This window comes from Taurulus bubalis (genome assembly GCF_910589615.1).
Source record: "Taurulus bubalis genome assembly, chromosome: 16".
Taxonomy (NCBI): domain Eukaryota; kingdom Metazoa; phylum Chordata; class Actinopteri; order Perciformes; family Cottidae; genus Taurulus; species Taurulus bubalis.
This window is the reverse complement of record NC_136604.1, coordinates 8001488-8021552: the sequence shown is the minus strand read 5'-3', so window position 1 is coordinate 8021552 and position 20065 is coordinate 8001488. Positions and strand designations below refer to the sequence as shown.

General features: G+C 40.5%; 1 protein-coding gene across 1 annotated transcript in view; it reads right to left on the bottom strand.

The window, feature by feature from the left end:
• The window catches only part of LOC306748837 (sodium bicarbonate cotransporter 3-like), a gene marked incomplete at its 5' end in the record, with an annotated part of 44312 nt that overhangs the window by 3532 nt on the left and 20715 nt on the right, over positions 1-20065 (bottom strand). Inside the window, 18 exon segments of the mRNA XM_079232062.1 lie at positions 113-172; positions 592-692; positions 1880-2017; positions 2264-2437; positions 2826-2894; positions 3809-4060; positions 4524-4685; positions 4948-5061; positions 6423-6584; positions 6877-6982; positions 7452-7697; positions 7878-8011; positions 8676-8850; positions 13202-13305; positions 13599-13745; positions 13888-13975; positions 14959-15116; positions 15825-15938. Of these exon segments, the coding sequence (XP_079088188.1) occupies positions 113-172; positions 592-692; positions 1880-2017; positions 2264-2437; positions 2826-2894; positions 3809-4060; positions 4524-4685; positions 4948-5061; positions 6423-6584; positions 6877-6982; positions 7452-7697; positions 7878-8011; positions 8676-8850; positions 13202-13305; positions 13599-13745; positions 13888-13975; positions 14959-15116; positions 15825-15938 (2504 nt within the window).

Here is a 20065-nt window from a genome sequence, read left to right as displayed (position 1 = left end):
TTTTATTAAATAGCGGAGGACTGACAGTTTTGGCCATGCGCTAACTGTCTGAGTATCAGTGAGGAGGGTTAGCACGCAGCCATGTGGGTCAGATGGTTTCCATCAGACACACAGCCCTGCTACCTCTTCTTCCATTGGGAGGCTGTGGGTCACTAGTCCTATTCTGTATGATCTGTTCAAGATGGACATAACAACACACAGCTGACGACCAGTGTCAGAATTGCCATTACAAGGAGTACATGACAATGATGCATCAGAAAATGTACTTTCAGCTCTAGTTTATTATTTACTAGGAACTTCATCTTTTCTCTTATGTTTCATAGATAGATAGATAGATAGATAGATAGATACATACATACATAGATACATACATACATACATAGATACATACATACATAGATAGATACATACATACATACATAAAGCATTTTAAGACATCACAAAAAAAATTGTTTTGTTGCCTCATAAGGGTCAGACCATCAAATCACCATCTCTGTATGATTAAAAATAGAAAACACGTGATGCCTCACTAAGCATGTGAAATCCCACAACTGTGCGTCAAAGTGTGCTTCACGGCGTTGCACCACTTACCTGCCCGAGAGTGCCTTCACCGGGATGTTGAGAAGGTTTGAGTCTTCAAAGTTGACCGTCAGCTCCCTCGAATCTTCTTTGTACAGTTTGGACTCTTCTTCCTGAGTGAAAACAGCATTGGAAGCCTAAATCACAAAAGGGCCGCAACTGCAGTGAGCCAGGTAATATACAGGCACAACTGTCATATTCATATCCTCTGAAACATGCTACTTTTTAGGGCCAACTCTGAATGTTGGGTGTTATGAGAGAATACATTCATTTGTGTGCACACATAACCACAGGAGAATCTTAGCAGCCATTTTTTTGGCCATGAATAAAATGTTTCCTCTACTTTACATAACAATACCTGTCTGCTGTACCTGAAGGGCATCTCAAGGGTATTGTAACTGACTATTTCCAAATCAGTTAATTAAGATCCACTAGCTACGTGATTAACATCCACTTTTCATGCATCAAGGTCCCACCACTTGAATTGAAGCATTATTGCACCGACCTAAAATTTGAGTGACTGTATTGATATAGTATACTGTTAACGATTTCCAAACTGAGAACGACATCTACATGGCTTGTGAAGCGCGAGCATTTCTGTTTACTGGAACTGTGTACAAAAGGTGGTATAGCATGTTTGAACTTGTACTCTTCTAGCAAACATATACAGTACTAAACAATTCAGAGCAATATTGTTATTGTATTCTTTGTTTGAACATTTAGAATAAACTGTCTGCTTGGTTCTAGACCTAAAGACCAAGTCTGAGTTGATTCGGTTTAGATTTCCCCAACTTGGAAGAGAAGTGAGGTCAATGCAGAACGAACGCCCTCAACGTGAAAAGCCTGCTCCAGTCAACTTTTAGTTAAAGGTGCAATGTAAGATGCAGCCAGGACTTTTAATTAAATCAATGATCTAATATTATCAACAGAATGTGGAGCGGTTACAGTGTTGGTATTATGTCAAAGACGTATATGTATTGTGATGCAGGGGTCTGTCAGAAGGTCTCTCTCTCGATTCATGCTCTCCTTGAAATAAGTCTTCTGGTGGCAGGGAGGACGAAACAAAGAATTGTTTCTAGTTTTTATCATTTCGTATTTAATCTAATAAACAAACTATCAAAATGTACACGGACCATACCGCTAACGTAAACTATAATCGTCTGTCAGCCGTTTGGTTGACAGACGCAGTTGCACCCAGGAGTAGTAGTAGTCGAAATCCTGACGCCGATTTCTTTCGAGTGCTCCAAATGTCACATTGCCCCTTTAAATAGAAAAACTAGACATTCCATTCCAGATTTACCAGCTTTTCTTGCGCTTTCTTTTTCTTGTCGTCCTCTTTCTTCTTCTTGCTTTCTGGTATCAAGTCATCCAGCCAGCTCATCTCCCTTTTTGTGAAGAAAAAGTCTAGAAGCTTTCGGATAAAGACCAGCGCCAGAACCTGAAGACACAGAGATAAGAAAGCCATTATCAATGGTTTAACGTCACTAAATGTAAATAAAATAAAACTGAATAAAAACACATATTACACTGAGGAAAGTATTTAATATCTTAATTACATGTATGGTGATAGTACAAATGTGTTTTCATCCTCTTACAGCTGAACACAAACTCCTATGTGTTGTGACATATCTTGAATGAGTCTTTGTCTTCAACATATCATGAAATGTGAAGTTGAGGTCATTACCATCATGGGAAATACAACAGCTGCTGCGGAGGCCTTGATGACCCAGAGCAGCACCAAACAGGTGAGCTGCACCAGAGTGAAGACGTGGACCTTCCACAGCGGCACGTAGCGCAGGTAGATCAGGTCGGGCTGGTGCTTGGCAGGCATGCCGAACAACTTGATTCTGTCAAAGAACTGCGGAGAACATGAGAGGCTCAGTGAGAGAGATAAGAAGTGCTAATAAGAAAGATGAGATGAGGAAATTCAATATCGTAGTCAGAAGGGGGATTCTTCTGACTAACGATCAAAGGTTTAGAACTACAAGGGGAAAACTTATCTTACCTAACTGCTGTTCTGTTCAGAATGAAACATTATCTTCAAAGACCAGCAGAGTAGAGTCTTACCAGATATTTACATCAGTGTATTTAATATATGTGTACACATTTGAAAGGTCCAGTACTTGGGAGACTGGGGGCATTGGAAGGGATGGACAAGAGCTTAAATAAAGTGTACTATGTTGAAGTTGTACTTGTCTTTTGTGATATATTTAATAAAACAAAACACATTGATCTGTGAGTCTTACTTGAATGCCTTTGAGGGAGGAGACACCCATGTAGAGAAAGACTCCATACAGGACTGGCATAGGAATAAACTGTAAAGAGCAGAGTTCAATAGCATACATTATTCAACTTGCAGTTCAGGAAAAGAACTTTCAACACCAGGACAAATTGAGAAGACAGGAGTTAAAACATGTGAAATTAATTAACTGATATTTAGTAGTGATGTGTCCTTTCGTGTCGAGGCTTCGATGCGCGTGTCGAGTAATCCAGGTAGATTTTGGTGACGCGCGTATCGAGGCTTGTGTCGATGACGTATGCGGTGACGTTCGAAGCCTCGCGAGCCGGCCGGACCACGTGACTGATTCAGAAAATGGTTCGTGGGTTTGCCGTGCGATTTGAAATATAAGAGGCAGAGAAACTCAATGGATTTCCCCCCCTTCCTCTCTGTACCCAGCTTCATGTGTGCCTGTGAAAGGGTATTTTATAAAGCAGGCGAAATAGTCTCAATAAGCCCAGCACTGTGGAAAAGTTCTTATTTTTACTTTAAAAAAATTGGACACATCAACAAGCGGAGCTGAGGCTTGAAACACCGATCCTCTCACTGAAAGTCAGATATTCTAACCACTGACCCACAGCCACATCACAACCCTCTCCCAATTGGTTTCGAGTTTTGATTTTGACCCCGCCAATATATCATAAAGATAGACACAATATTAATAAGTTAATAATTGATGTATTGGCGTCACAAACATAATTTATTCCATTTAAAGCTTCACACACCAAAGCCATGGTGTCGTTATGATCACTCTGCCTGTTTTACATCTATTGTCCACTTGGTGGCGCAGTAGAGCAAATGAAGCTCCGTGAAGCTCCGGTACATGAGCGAACCAATTGGATGGAAAGCTTCAATGCTTCAGGAAGCTTCAACTCGCCATCACTAATATTTAGCTACCTATATAAACTTCTCATTTAGGACGATCTATAATGTGATAATATAATATCTCACCTTGAGCACTGATGTCATGAAAACAGAGCAGCCCATGAGGACAAAGATCATGAATCCAGTGACACGCTGCTCCCGGATGCCCAGAAACTTGGGCTGCTCTCCTGGTGCAGAGCAGCCAGACTCCACCTTCAGGCTGTTAACGTGGGAGATGGAGAGGACGGTTGCGGCCACGAACCACGGCAGGCCCATCATGGAGCACACGCCCAGCATTATTGCCACTATCAGCAAATCCAGGTGATAGCCACAGCCTTTCTGTGGGACAAACAGGGAGACGAGAGACAGCAAATAAGTCTGAGAGCCAGTGAAGCATGTACTTCAATTAAAAATAGATTAAGGAGCATGATCTCTAAATCGTTTACTCATCCACTCTTGCAATAATTTCCAATGTTTGCTTTATTAATTTTCAAGATTTTCAAGAATTTTCAGATAGAAAGAGTGGAAGATGGAGAAAGCACAAATTACGGTTAAAGAGAATAAAAATGAATTACACCGTAAATTGGAAATTTACGTTTAAACATAAACATAAATTAAAAATATAACTTGTGTCTTAGATGCTGCACAGCTACAGTTTGCACGTTTGGGTATTAAAAGAAGGGATAGATGCAACCACAGAAAGAAATATAATTGACTCTTTGGAAACTTCCACCTCAGAAAACTTGCATATAACTCTAAGATGCAACACTGCTAAAAGTAAATCTCCACAGGCCGGTCTGACCTTGAGCTTGTGCTCCTTGCGGTTGATGATGACTGCAGTGATCTGCTGGTCCATAAAGATGAGGATGGTGCAGAGCAAGGCAGGAAGTGCCGCCACCAGCAGCGTCCACCAGGGATTTTCCCCTAATGGGTCCATCAGCCAGCCTCTGTTCTTTGAAGTTGGCTGTGGGGAAAAAGCAGGAATGGTCTGCATTTAATATATATATATATATATGGCATAGCATTATTATTTGAGAACATTTGAAGATGTGAACATTAGTTAAGGACTGGTATACCAAGTGTAAATGTATTTAAGTACAGCATTTAGAGTAATCTTTGCTTACATAAGAATGACTTTACAGAAGAAGTAATAATGTGTGACGTCCCCTTGTCACTTGGGTTGATCATGCATGAAAACAGACAGACGTGCTGGAATAGATGCCTACCTCAAAGCGGTCAGGAACATTCAGTTTAGGAGAAGGGATCCCCATTAGATAGTCCACCAACACCATGACCATGATGGTTATAAATACAGCAAAGTCACTGATAGTGGATCGCACCTATAGAACACAGCACACAAGCAAAACAGTCATTTATTTTCTACTGTCACACACAGCCTTTTACTTAAGGTCACTGTCGAGATCCAACAAAGAAATCGTTACATTGATGTCAACAGAAAAAAGGCGTAACAATTCAGACAATAGCAGCACCTGCCCACACAGAAGAGCAAGTGATAACAGACTAACTGGTACTGTGTGGGAGGATGCAAGGAAGTCTTTTCTTTCTGTACAGAGACTGCTCCAGCATACTAATGACTGACACAATGCAAACATGTACATAGCGTGAGAAGCTCTATAAGTGAGATCTGCACAGCATGCACAGAGGAGCCAGATGTGAATTTAAATATTTTTCTAAAACAAGTCATATAAAAATATATTGTACTTTGTTGTTCAAAGCCACATAAGAAATAATTTTCTGGACTTTGAGGATTTAGTGTGTGATTAAGGCCAAACTGTCATGATGATTATATAATTCAAAATATTTGTATTGATATTTGTATTGCGATATGGTTTATTGATTTGCCATAACAGAAGGAATGCTCATTTTTACATAATTCTCATTTATATATTAAAAAAAAAAAACTTTTAAGTCTGAGGAATATGATGTTTAGACCAGGACATCTGTGCCGCACGACAATATTTAATAAAAGAATGGTATTTTGAAACACCATATTGCAATTTCGAATTTCGCAGCCCAAATGGGATCATGAGTCGTTGTCTCCATTGTTAAAACAACCACCGTTGTCGATAATAATCTATCTGACATGACTCCATGTTAAAATACTGCTGCAGTAAAATTAGGTTTTCTGACGGGATTCTGGTGCTCAGAAGCACTGCAGCTTTTGTCCACAGGGACTAACAAAATCAGCACAAAAGAAAAGTTTCTTGTAAATTTATGATATTCAAAAACAACCTTGACCTTGATTCATGACTTTATAACTAGAACCCCAAAGCAAATTCCACACTACATTCAAATTAGCATGTCACGCACAGCTGCCAATGCAACCTTGTAGAGATACAGGATTACTCCACGACTGCAAGGCTGTTGGCCCAACATAAGCACACAAACTCGCAAGGACACAGATAAACTTAGTTTTACACGAGACGGATCCTGTTACCATATTTGGGGTAAAGGGAATATGACACTTACCAGGCAACCAAATAAAAACACACAGTTTCCTTAAAGAAAATCACAGAGCTTACTAGGTTTGAACATTGTTGGAAACATTTAGAATAACGTAAGAAAATATAAAACATATGGGTTTATGCATTTAATTGTGGAAATGTTACCCATTATACCTTTAAGAGCAGTACTAGCAGTACCTAGAGAAGAATGTACTTAAATGTAGCAAACGCCTCACCCTGGTGGGAAAATATCTCTCCGTCTTGAACTGCTTAAAGAAGGAACACAGGCAGAAGGTGGTGAAGAAGAGGATGACGGACCAGAAGAGAACATCTGGGATGTAGGGCCCATGATGACCGCAGGCAGGACCCACAAACTCCCCATGGAGTGTCTTACACATCTAGAGAAAAAGGAAGTATTCGACTAGTATTGTCATACAAAATGTGATAAGCTATTCCAGTACTGAGGTAGCAGTTGTTTTTGCAGACCAGTCGCAGTTCTTGTAGCGGTTACTGTTGTTGCATTAATGTTAATGTGTCCAACTTATCGGTGTGAATTAGTGAGTTGGTGCAAGTGTGAGAAGGTATGTACAGAACAGGATATAGGCCAATGATGTCTGTTTGCTCAACACATACTATACATGGGTAGGACTCCTGCATACGACGGTGGAGGTCATTGTGTGTTGGTCTCACCGAAACACTGAGGCTGCTCCATGAGATAGAGTCTGAGCTGTATCCTGTGCTGTTCCACTTCTGTGTGAGCTCATCCGAGGCATTGACCGGTGGAGAGCACTGACACCTGGGGACAAGAGAACAAATGCTGAGCAAAGTACGGATGCTTAGCTTAAGTTTGGTTCATTTTAAAGTCAATTAAAAACACAGGATGCAGCAAATCTGCTGGCATCGGTTGTTTTTAAATTCCTTATTTTGGAAGGGGGTAATTTTCAGCTCTGGGGAAGACATGAACTGGGAACAGCTCAAGCACTACTATTACAGTTTTCAGCAGCAAGAGCGGTGTGTTCTTAATTGGATATTTTTCATGTGCATAATACACTACTGTATGCAACCATTTAACATGACACCCTGACCTGAAGAAAAAGGGACTTTTCAAACTCTGATTACTGAATAAATACATACTCCAAATTAAAAACAGTATAAAATATGCTGAACATATCAATTATCAGAAAATGTCATAGTCTATTCAACTAACTCTTTGAACAAGAGATCAACAAAAAAAATAAATACAAAACTTAAATATGAGTACTCACGAATAAAGGGTAAGGTTGTCCAAGTTGTTGTGCATGTTGACAGGGTAGTGTTCCCCCAGGTGAAAGAGCTTCTCGAGAGCCTCGTAGATGAAGATGATGCAGATGAGTGCAGCGAAGGCCTCCTCTGTGAAGCGGGTGATGTAGCAGACCAGGGAGCTAGCATCTGTGGCCACCAGGACCAGACACATGAAGGCTGTCCACAGACCAATGCTGGTCCGAAGTGACAAGTAGGACAGTCCGTAGTCACTGGGAAAGACAGCAAAGGTGGAGAAACCGATGGAGAATGGATTCAGGCGCACACACACACACACACACACACACGAAAATGAAATAACTTAAAAACACAAAATACTGCACACAATGTAGACCATTTTGTCTAATCAGTATTTTGACTCAGTATCATGAAACAAACTTCCTTGAACGTACGTGCAGAACTTGAAGAGGATCTTCTCAAAAACTAAAACAGGGCCCGTGCTGCCAAGAATAGTGAGGGGCTGGCCTGCGAAGAGGGAGTATGCCACTCCCGTCAGTGAGGCCCCAAACAGAGACTCTATGGCACTCTGTAGAAACACAGGAGAGGGAGGGAGTGAGGGAGGATGTGGTACGTAAAACCACCCAAAGCAAGATAGAGGAAAAGACTGAAGGAGAAGAGAGAGTTGAAGAAGAGAACCCTGACAAGACAGACACTTGTGATTTAACAGACATTCAGCGCTGCGTCTGAGAGGCTAGACAAAAACGGTTTGAATGTTTCCGCTCCACTGACTTGTCCGAAGACATATCTGTGTGTAGCCCTCGTTTGCCGAGTTTATTCGGACGCGTCACACACACCAGCACACAGACTGTGCCTGTGCCAACAGTCCCTGCCCTAGTAAGGACATCTGGTTAAAAAAGGAGGGAGCGGCAGACAGAGGGAGCGATAAAAAGAGAGACACTATATAGCTTGCATTATGATAACAGATTAGTGCATGGGAGGCTGATTATTCATCATATCCCATTTTGGACAGTGATTTCAGACCTCACAGTGAAAGACACCTAGCTGGATGAGAATGTGATCGCACGGTGAAGTGGGTGAAAGATTATGGTGACTTTCCTTGACAGTACCACCAGAAATTATATACTCAGATGTGATTTCAGAATTGTACCATGGTACCTAGAAACAGAGGTTAGATTCCCACTGGGCTCATGAAAAGTATTGACTTTTGAGTGACAAGCTTTCAGACTCACTATGTTGCCTTTTGTTGCCTCCCCGAGCAGACCTCCAAATGTGATGACAGGGGACATGCAGGCGCAGTAGAGGAACAGGACGGAGGCTAGACACTGCAGACTGAAGGAGTCTCTGATGTCGCTCCAGTAGAACGGTAACTTCCGCTTGACGTCCAGGACCAGACCTCCAAATATCCTGGAAGAGGGACGTTTTGTTTGAATTTTCAAGTTGGAGTGCACATGATATTATATAATAACATAAATTATTAAATAACCCATCGTTAGGTAGGCGGAAAGAAAACACACTTCATTTAGTGGCACATAAAACCCATGAATATGATGCAGTGATCCATCTATCAATTCCTTTGAGATCATTTCAGATATAAAACGGTTCAAAAGGTAAAAGGTATAACCGTGCTACAATGGTTACAAATTGAATAATACAAATTATAAATGTTTGCAGGCATTTAACTAAAGAGGATCTGCAGGTCTCTTAGTACTAACACCCAGTACATTGAAACCCCTGTGTTAAATGAACACAGAATGACAAACTCAATTTGGCTTGGGGCCTCATAGATCTCATGTGGCCTTCATAGGAAGGCCACACAGAAAGGGCAATATTTTTGAAAGTTTACTTATTTATTTACTTTTACATTCATAACATATTTTTGTCATACTTAACAAAGAAAAAGGCAACCAGCAGTTTCTATACATTTTTATATTAGCTTTTAACAGTGCAAATATATTGGATTTTTTTTTTGTTGTGCTTCCAAAAAGACACATTACCTGATTGATCACTTTTGTCAGCTTAGGGAAGGATGGAGGCAATTCTCTCATGAATTGTCCAGTCATGTCTGGTTTTCTTTGTGCCTCTCTGAATTTAGCTTTTAGATCACTGTTGCACTGCAAGTCAATAGGTTCCATTTGCAACATACTTGAGACACTCTCCACATCCGCTGAGAAGGGGTCTGCAAACAGCTGCCAGCGTAACCTGCTCGCTTCTTATCCAAAACTGCCCGATCATGTGCGGTCACCTTTGACCTTTGCCATTATTTTGAACCAAACTAAATAAAACATTTTAATAGAATTTTTTTTTGGGGCTGCAAATGGCCCGCCAGTTTGAGACCCCTGATTTAACACAACCATCCTTGTTCTCCTTTGAGTTGGAATTATTCAAATGCAGTTGCTAAATATAATGTAATAATAATTCAGGTTGAAAAACAACAAAGTGTGTTATCATAATTATGCAGATGACGCACAACTCTACATAACTATATCACCAGAGGACTATAGTCCCATACAAGGGCTGGCTAAATGCATTGAAGAAATCAATAACTGGATGTGCCAGAATTTTCTTCAATTAAATCAAGATAAAACAGAAGTAATTGTTTTTGGTCCCAAGGACGAACGATTGAAAGTCAGCGCTCAGCTTCAATCACTAATGTTAAAAACCTCAAACCAAGCTAGAAATCTAGGTGTAGTTATGGATTCAGACCTCAACCTGAACAGCCATATCAAGACAATTACAAAATCAGCCTACTACCACCTGAAGAATATATCAAGGGTTAGAGGACTTATGTCTCAACAGGATTTGGAGAAACTTGTCCATGCATTTATCTTCAGTAGACTTGACTACTGTAACGGTGTGTTCACAGGCCTCTGTAAAAAGTCAATCAGAAAGCTGCAGCTGATTCAGAACGCTGCAGCTCGAGTCCTCACTAAGACCAGGAAAGTGAATCACATCACTCCAGTTCTGAGGTATTTGCACTGGCTCCCTGTCAAACAAAGAATTGACTTTAAAATCCTGCTGCTGGTTTATAAAGCACTGAATGGTTTAGGGCCTAAGTATGTTTGTGATCTGCTGCTATCTTATGAACCATCCCGGCCACTCAGGTCATCTGGGACGAGTCTACTTTCTGTTCCAAGAGTCAGAACTAAACATGGAGAAGCAGCGTTCAGCTTTTCTGCTCCACATATCTGGAACAAGGTCCCTGAAAGCTGCAGGTCTGCTGAGACCCTCAGCTCCTTTAAGTCCACATTGAAGACTTTTCTGTTTGCTGCTGCCTTTAATTGAACCAGATTCAATTACTGCATCTCACTACTGCATTTTATTTCTTAACTGCACTGCAACTTTTATTCAACTTTTAGTTTTTACTGTTCTAATGTTTTCTTAACCGTTTTTAAATCTGCATTATGTTTTGATGCTTTTGATGGTTTTATGTGAAGCACTTTGAATCGCCTTGTTGTTGAAATGTGCTATACAAATAAACTTGCCTTGCCTGCCGAAATTCACCCACAAGACTCCACTCCTCCGCGACCTTCACTGGTTACCGGTGGTCGCCCGCATCCGCTTCAAAACATTTATACTTGCGTACCATGCTACGAACAGATCGGGTCCAATCTACATCCAGGACATGGTAAAACCGTACACCCCAGCCCGTTCGCTCCGCTTCTGCCAATCGGCTTGTAACGCCGTCACTGCGATCTAAACACTCAACAAAGTCACGACTGTTTGCTGTCCTGGCTCCTCAATGGTGTAATGAGCTCCCCATTGACATCAGGACAGCAGAAAGTCTCTACATCTTCCGTCGCAAACTAAAAACACATCTTTTGACTACACCTCGAATAGGGAAGGTAGCACCGTAGTAGCACTTAGATGGCACTTACTGATAGCACTTTAGTTTAACTTTGTTGAAGAAATTGTGCTTTCTTGATTCTTGTTGTTCCGAGTTTGTACTCATGGTGGAATTGCACTTATTGTAAGTCGCTTTGGATAAAAGAGTCAGCTAAATGAAATGTAATGTATTGCCTGCCTCCACAACCCCTGTGGTCTCTTCTATAGGTTTCTGATAGCTTTTCCTTACAATAGCCCTCTATTACACTTCCATGCACTCCTTTGTCCTCCAGTAGCTCCCTCATAACATGAGCCTTTTATAGTAGCGGTGAAAAGCAGAGTGAAACTGTAAATAATACAGTGCCTTGCAACTGATGTGTGTGTGCGCACAGAGTGTGTGTTTCTGTTTGAGGTTTCAAATAAACACATTCTCTCTCTCTCTCCCTCCCTCTCTGTTTACTGTCTCTAGAGACCCAGCATGAGTTACCCATAAATGTCAGCAACTGAGTTCACAGAGTATAGTAGACATGTACCAGCTTAAAAAAACAGTGATGTTGAGCTTATCAAATTTTACATTTCATACAGTTTCAAATTATATTCTATTTTAATAATATGCAAGGAATTTCAGAAATAATTCCAAAAGCTTTAACTAATTATAGATCAAGTACCATTACGCTCTGGGTAAGGAAGAAACACGTACTCTAAAAATGTCTTGCAACATCTCATTGTCATTTAAGATTGTTTGCAGAAATGAAATTCTAACTATTGTAACCACAAATGAGTCCCTGTAACTTAAGGAGCTACAATGAGGTCCTTAGTCTCTCAAGTCCTTTTCCCACTGGATATATAGTATATGATTTATTTCTGCTGCTCGCCTGCTCACCCACTCCCGTGATCACATCACCCCTGTTCTCCAGAACCTCCACTGGCTCCCCGTCCCACAACGGAGCAAACACAAAATCCTTCTCCTCACTCACAAAGCCCTCCATAATCAGGCCCCTTCCTATCTCACCGTCAGCTCCGCTCCTCTGATGCCAACCTCCTATCCATCCCCCATTAGGACCAAGCACCGGACATGGGGTGACAGAGCCTTTTCCATAGCTGCCCCCTCCCTCTGGAACTCTCTCCCCAAACTCATCCGTGACTGCACTGACCTTCCCAGATTCAGAACACAAATCAAAACCCCCCTCTTCAGAACTGCTTTTAATGAGTTAGTGTGCTCCATGTTCTTATTGTTTGTATGTATCTGTTTTTATTGTATAGCTTATATGATGATTTAAAAAATGTTTTGTCAAGTGTCTTTGAGTACCACGAAAAGCTCTATATAAATTACATGTATTATTATTATTATTATTATAATGATGATCAAGCCTTTCCGTACACTTCAAGTTTGACATCAGGAAGATGCTGCAAAAACAGGTCAATAAACAGTAAAAAGCAAAAACAATGTAACTATCACAGAAACGGTACTGATCGGTTTAACTTGTAGCATTGTGACTTCAGGATTTTATATCAGATTTTTTTTTTTTCTTTTTCAAAGAACTCTGCTGATCAAATATGAGTACACCACCTTTGGAAATTGCTATCACATTGTATATCACAGATGTCAATGCCATGGCCATTTATTTTTTACTACAATTCTCAATATCTCGATCTGTCTTTGCTTTCCATGTACTCGCGCAGTGTCAATCAACACTTCCAGGAATAAATGCCAATTGTATAACTGTTCCCAGTGGATATTGGGTATTAGTGGGGGTTTTTGGTCCAGAATGTAAGAGGCTTGATGAGTTTTTTCCTGCAGATCTGGTCAACAAGAATCATGTTTAACATGATATGTTAAACAAGTGAATGATATAATAGAAACTACTGGATTGAGTAACGCCCACAACCCATTTAAATTCTATGGCGTGCCAAAAAGAGGTGGCAAACTCACCTCCCTGTCCTCTGCAGCTCAGGTCCTGCGTGGTCGTCCTCCTTTTCCGGATCTCCAGCTGGAGACGCAGAGCCGTTTAGTTGGGTCGGTTGCTTCCTCTTCATCTGCAAGTCAAGACATTTAAAAATGACATAGTTGCACACAATTTAATTATTTTGCTGTCATGATGCTTTAAATCCATAAGGGGGCACTCTTATTGTGATTATAGTGGTGTGACGTAAAGTGTGATGTACAGAAATACACAGGTAAAACGTCTCGGTTACAGTTTGTGAGACCGGACTTAATACAGCTGTGAGGTCTAGTCTGTGTGTACTGTGTTACTGTGCAGCTGATTAATAATCTCTGCATCAGTACCTCTATGTTTGTTGTACATGGAATTTCCATTGTTATTAGATACCTGAGATGGAACATTCTTGGGGGGTTCAATCCGGATTGTGGGGTCCCATTCTCCAGGAGGCAGGACAGTCACTTGATCAAGGAACTCATCTATGCCCGAGAGGAGATCCGTTCGGTCTTTGGCCTTGTATGCCACATCATGGAAAATCTACATAGTAAATATTTTGAGGAGTTATTAAACATCTCTGCAATACTTTTTTTAAAAGATAAAAAAAAAATCCAAACCTCATTTATACAGTTTTAGGACATGTCAAGCTGAAATAACAAAAAGACCCCTTTCTTTGTCTCACCTCGTCCGTCATTAGTGTGGCCATGGATCTGCCAATCTCATGGTACTGGGGCCCTTTGCCATGAGGACCCAAAAGCAGGAAAAGAAACCTTTGAAAAAGACAAATAATCATAAAATGCACCATGAATAACACTTATCTCAATACTAATCCCAACAGCACATATTCACTTCAATGATTGAACATTTTATTAACACTCATTGTTTCTCACTTAAATGCATTGTGGATATAAAAAAACGACACTTATTTTTGCAAAGGCAATTTTCCCCCCCAAATATTTTGACATGGCTTACATCTATGTTTGCTAGCTACCAGTCTTCTTTCCTGCCTTTTTCTTGACAGGTCATCGACATAGTTGATTATGAGGTGACTGTATCATCCCCTTTAGGAAAAGTTCCTTTAGCCAGTCTGCATCCTCAGTAAAAGCAGGACACCTCTGGAATGCTCTGCCTCTGCATATCCGCACTAGCAGAACATATCCCTCTTTTAAACACGGCCTAAAGAACTGGCTTATTAGCAATCAGGTGTGTGAGCATGAATCGTGACTCCCTCAATGATTGTGTGTACAAAATGTGTGTATGTTTATTGATCTTTATGATGTTTTTATGATTTTATGATGAGGCCTATTTATATATTTGATCGTAACCTGTATGTTTATTGCTTTTTATAATGTTTTGTTATAACCATTTCTTTCCTTTAGTGATGACTTGTTATATCTGGCCACAGGGACTACGGTTGAAATTTAGCCTTAGCTAAGACTGACACATTTACCCCTGGGTTGATTGATGTGTACGGTCCCTGTTCAAATAAATAAAAATGAAATGAAAGATTAGTTAGAATACAGTGAAACAGGCTGCAGTGAGGCGTATGGTGTCACCCATGTTTCCATGTACCACGCTGAGACCAAGTTTAAACATTTTTGCCCAAATATTTGGAAAAGGAAACCAAAGTTTCAATAGGGTTTTTACAAATGACTGTCAGTTTGCTTTAAGTTTCTGCCAGAGAATGAGAACTCGTCAAAGTGGAGTAAAAGTCTCAGTCATCATGATATTATTCAATTCAAAATGATTGTACCTTGTGGGAACTGGCACCTCTGTGAGGCCAGTGATGAGGACAGCAGGGGACAGTCGTACAAAAGCAATTATGGGCTTCTCCAGGAAGTCCACTTCTCCCACCAGTACGTTGGAAGCTTCAGCACCCGGGGGAATCTTTTTCATGAAATTCATGTCCACCTGAAACCAATGGAACAAATTTAATTAAAGAGTCAGATAAGCAAACAAATAAGAATGATAAAAAGAGAGAAAGCATGAGCGACTCGCTTACAAGGAAACACATGCAGTTTGATTGGGCACTATGATAACTAATTAAAGATAAGGAAAGTTAGTAGCTACATGTAGGACTACGTAGTACTGAGCGAAGACAGCTGCTGTCTTATTTTCTTGAATAAATCTGTTATGCGCAATGCTACATACTGATCTGAGCATGGCAACAACTTATTTATCCCTTTGTAGAAAAGACTGCCTGCATCCCTCTTTTGTATCCTCTTACTCACACTGCACCTTATTTTTTGGCAGTCATAATGGATGGTTTTATAATGATAACTATTTATGGCGGCTTGCCATTTTATTTAATGGATGAAGTACAAACTGGTAGGATGAATGGAGGCCATGCGAGGGAGGATTTTTCAAAACTAAACAGTTACATAACGATGAAAGACTTTTACTTTGTCGATTCATTCTTAGTCCATTACGGATAAAGCCTCTTACTGAGCCTGCAAGAGGAGCGCTGATGGGTATGTGATGGTGGCTCTTATTCAGGCTATTTTCAACACAGACCATTTAAATGTCTATGGGTGTCCAGAAACTGAAGAAAGACACTGATGAACTCATGGGCCTTTCCACCATGGACTGTTTCTGTGCTCAGTACTGTGTTTAGGTTACCTTGCTGAAGTCGACACTGCTGCTTTCTCTACTGACCCCTACTTTGGAAGGTCTCCTCTCCACTGCTTTGTTGCCATCCAGGTTGTTTGGGAGAGAGTTCGGAGACACTAGTGGTCCTATTGGGGGACAGGAAGGGCAGGAGAGACAAAGTGTTGATTGACACTGTGCGAGTACATGGAAAGCAAAGACAGGTCGAGATATTGAGAATTGTAGTGTGCGTCACCATGAAATGCCATTTCCGATTCCATTACATAAAGCTATTTATTAAATGCCATGTGTCTTTCATTTTCCCCCTCTACTCTAAAAAAATAAATGGCCATGGCATTGACATCTGTGATATACAATGTGATAGCAATTTCAAAAGGTGGTGTACTCATATTTGATCAGGAGAGTTCTTTGAAAAAGAAAAAAAAAAAAATCTGATAGAAAATCCTGAAGTCACAATGCTACAAGTTAAACCGATTAGTACCGTTTGTGTGATAGTTACATTGTTTTGGTCATCGGAGCAGGAAAATTAATCACTGCGTCAATGATATGCAGCCACTTAGCCGCATTAGTTAGAGTGTCATCAGTTAATTTCTTTACTTCTCAGGTTGGTATCAGCTCTGAGATATTCCATAATGCAATGATAACGATTAATTTAAATACAACAAATAGGCGATCAAGCTCATAATATACATGGACCAAAAAATGGTAGTATTTGGATTTGCCTTTTAATATTTAACATTTTGGGCTGCAAGTGAAAGGCTGTCTTTCACTACAACCGTCACTAGATGTGATGATTTGGTACAGAGCTGCAACACTGATCTGTTGAGCTCTTACGCTGAAGTCAGTCCTGCTTTGCTTGAATTCATGTCAGCTTTGAGCCAAAAGTGAGGGGGGGGTGTTTGATGTCCCTGACAGTTCACCTTCCTCAGACTTCCGCACCTTCGAGTGGTGATACTTTGGTATTTCTGTGCATAATTGGCTGCACACTTCAACATTGCTGACGCAATTTGAGCCCTACCAGATACAGGAAACACTAGCACTTGAGGTGACATGAGATCGGGAGATGAAATGAGGGAGATATGTATTTGAATCAAAAGGATAGTATTTGCATTCAATGCTCTGAAATAACACTTTTTAAAACCTGGGTTTCCTTCTTTTCCACATACATACCTCATTTCGCCTTCAGGAAGTAATCAAGCCAACATCAAACAAAGTACATTTATAGAAGGCTTAAACAATAGGCTACAATTTCATTTACAATAATCCCAAACCTAATTAAAATGAGCCATATAAAAACAGCATGTGGTTTGGTCAGTGATCCACAACCTTGAACTGTACCCTGGAGTAATGTTGGTGGATGCTGGGTAGCTGTGACTGCTGAACAGGAGCATGATTGCTCACATACCCGACAAAGCCTCTTGGAATAAGAGAGGGATTAGCTTAGGTTGCAATCGCCAACATGCTTCATTCAGTAAACTAAGCCCTGGAATGCTTCCCCAAACTGGTCTTTTAAAACGTGGCGTCATTGCGCTCCCCATTCCTATGCAAAACAGTAACATAAATAACAAATGATACAGCATTTCGGACTTGTGAGGAGCTGGTAGCACTGGGACTTTTCGGATTATAAAAAAGGTGAAAAGATGATATAGTAGATGTACACATGTATTTAATGTACAGCGATTATGTAACTACACTAGGGTTCTAATTCAGGGGTGTCAAACATACGGCCCGCGGGCCAGATCCGGCCCGCCAGGGGGTCCAGTCCGGCCTGTGGGATAATTGTTGAAATTGCAGCAGAAAAAAAAAGAAAATTTGCTGAGCTGGGGCTCAAACCACTGATCCTCTGATCGTAAGTCTGGCATGATAACCATTGAGCCACAGTCACAATTGATTGGACCACTGACATTACTAAAGATATTGCCCAACTGCGAGGGAATCTGCAGAGGAGAGCCCAGGCAGGTAAACAGTGGGCTGATGTCTGAATTTTTGGTCTTTATGTTTCTAGTTTATTGTAGAAAGAACTTAAAATAGAGTTTATCATCCAAAAAGCTTCACCAATGATTTAAACAAAGCAGTATTGTCATGTATGCGTTATTATGCTATGATTTTACTGGTATGGCCCACTTGAGACAACAATGGGCAGCATGTGGCCCCTTAACTAAAATGAGTTTGACACCCCTGTTCTAATTAGTCAAGATCAAAGACATAACTTTAATAAAGATAAATGTTTTAGAAAACGGTCTATGGGAAATGCTGAGGATTTTAAAAGCTCTCAAACAGGGTCTAGAATAACATGGAGCGAATGTACCAGTGACTCCCAGTGTGGCCTGTGTACAGGTATTCCACCCATGACTTCATGCTCAATGGATCCATGGCCTGTATCTGTATAAATAGCCATAGGTCAAGTCAATACACCACATATCTGAAAAGCACACCGTTGACTAGAATTATTTCTTCACTCGTTACTCATCTAGACAAATTACTATCAATAGCATATTAAGGGCACTTGACTGTCTAACACTTCATGTATATCTATCTGTTCAATACAGTCAGACAGTTGCTACTTTAAGTCAACGTTGTACAATAGAGCCGATTTAACAACCTACAGTGTTATTAAACTGTGATGATGAAGGCTTGAAACCACCCTCTGAATAATAACCCACACACTAACTGATGTCAAGACGCTTACTTCTTGTGAAATAGTATGTATTTTCCAAGAAGAGGCTACAATTACAGACGTTCCTCAGCTATAATAAGACCACCCCAACCTGTCAGATACAGCTCCCACCAAATGACCCATACCTTGAAATGGAGCCAGTCCCAGAGTGAGACAAACACAGACGCACACAGTGAAAGGCAAACGCAGTCTATTAATAACTGACCAGTCTTGGTTTGGGAAGAACAAAAAGTCACTGCAGGTGCCAATATTATAGAACATACAGCACCAATACACCACCCTGGTCTCTGGCTTATATTTAGTCACGCTGCTGGCACCCCTTACCCTCACTACTCTTAATCGAGGAGAATACTGTTTACACTTAGGAATTGATGAGGAGAAAGGGCATGTGTGCCAACTGATGCAATGGGAAAAGCACAAGTTGCATGACATCTATATCAGTGTGTGCTCAAAATGGAACAGTCACTTGGGGATAAAACACATATATGGATGTCCCGAGTCCATCTGTAAAATCTGTGCCCGAGACCACGGTAGTTTTTGGTTGTCGTTTTTGACATTGATCCCTATCACCAATTAAATCCTCAATCCATTTTGAATCCTTCATTAGAATAAATTGTGCTCTGAAAATGTAGCCCATCAAAAAAGCCCTGATGAACTGTGCTTTAACAGAAATAACTTACTCCAAATGCCCCTTTATGAGTGAGTGAACAGCAGAGAGAATGGGTCGGATTCCATGGGAAATCAGACTAGTAGATTATCTTGAATTTTTACATTAAATATTGTGGTTATGGCTGACACTGGGGCAGGATCAGCACAGAGGAAAATAAAATAAGTGACCTTAGAACAAAATAACAATAAAAAACAAAAAAGGAACAATATTGAAACTTGGTCAATCATTTAACAAAGACAAAATTATGGAGTTTAAAACCTATCCTGAATTGGTATTTTTCTTCCGAGAATGGTAGAAATGCATGTGCTCGCCAGATCAAGAGCTTTACAACAAAAAGGTCTTGATGTTTGAATTGGGCAACTGTATAATGTACCCATCTTATACATATGATAAGTAATAGCAGATACTCAAGATTAAATTACACCAAAAGTGAGAAAATGGTAAATTCTACAAAAATGTAAATGATCGAGACATCCCTTCAAACAGGTCTTACATGAAATGCCTTGACTGAGAAGAAAGACAGTGAATAAAGCTAAATATGGAAATAAAACATCACATGACTCATGATGCAGTACGGACACTTTGGAAGGCAGCCATGCAACGACAATGTCCGAGGTGTGAATGGGGACATGGCCAAGCAAGTCATAGACGCTGAGGAATGTCTTGAAAATGTGTTAAGAGGCAGAGAAGCTTGAGTGGCAAAAAGAAGTATAGAGTTTGGAGTGCATAGAGTACTAGAGATATTAGCAGAAAAGAATAGGTCAGTGGAATAGAGAGAAGCAAGAATCATGAGGCAGAGAGAAGTGTCAAAAACTGTGGATATATAGTGGGAAAAGCGTTTTAGCGAGTGAGCCTTGCTGTGGGTTACTGATGAGATGGCCGCAGGGTGGAAAGTTAAAGGGACAA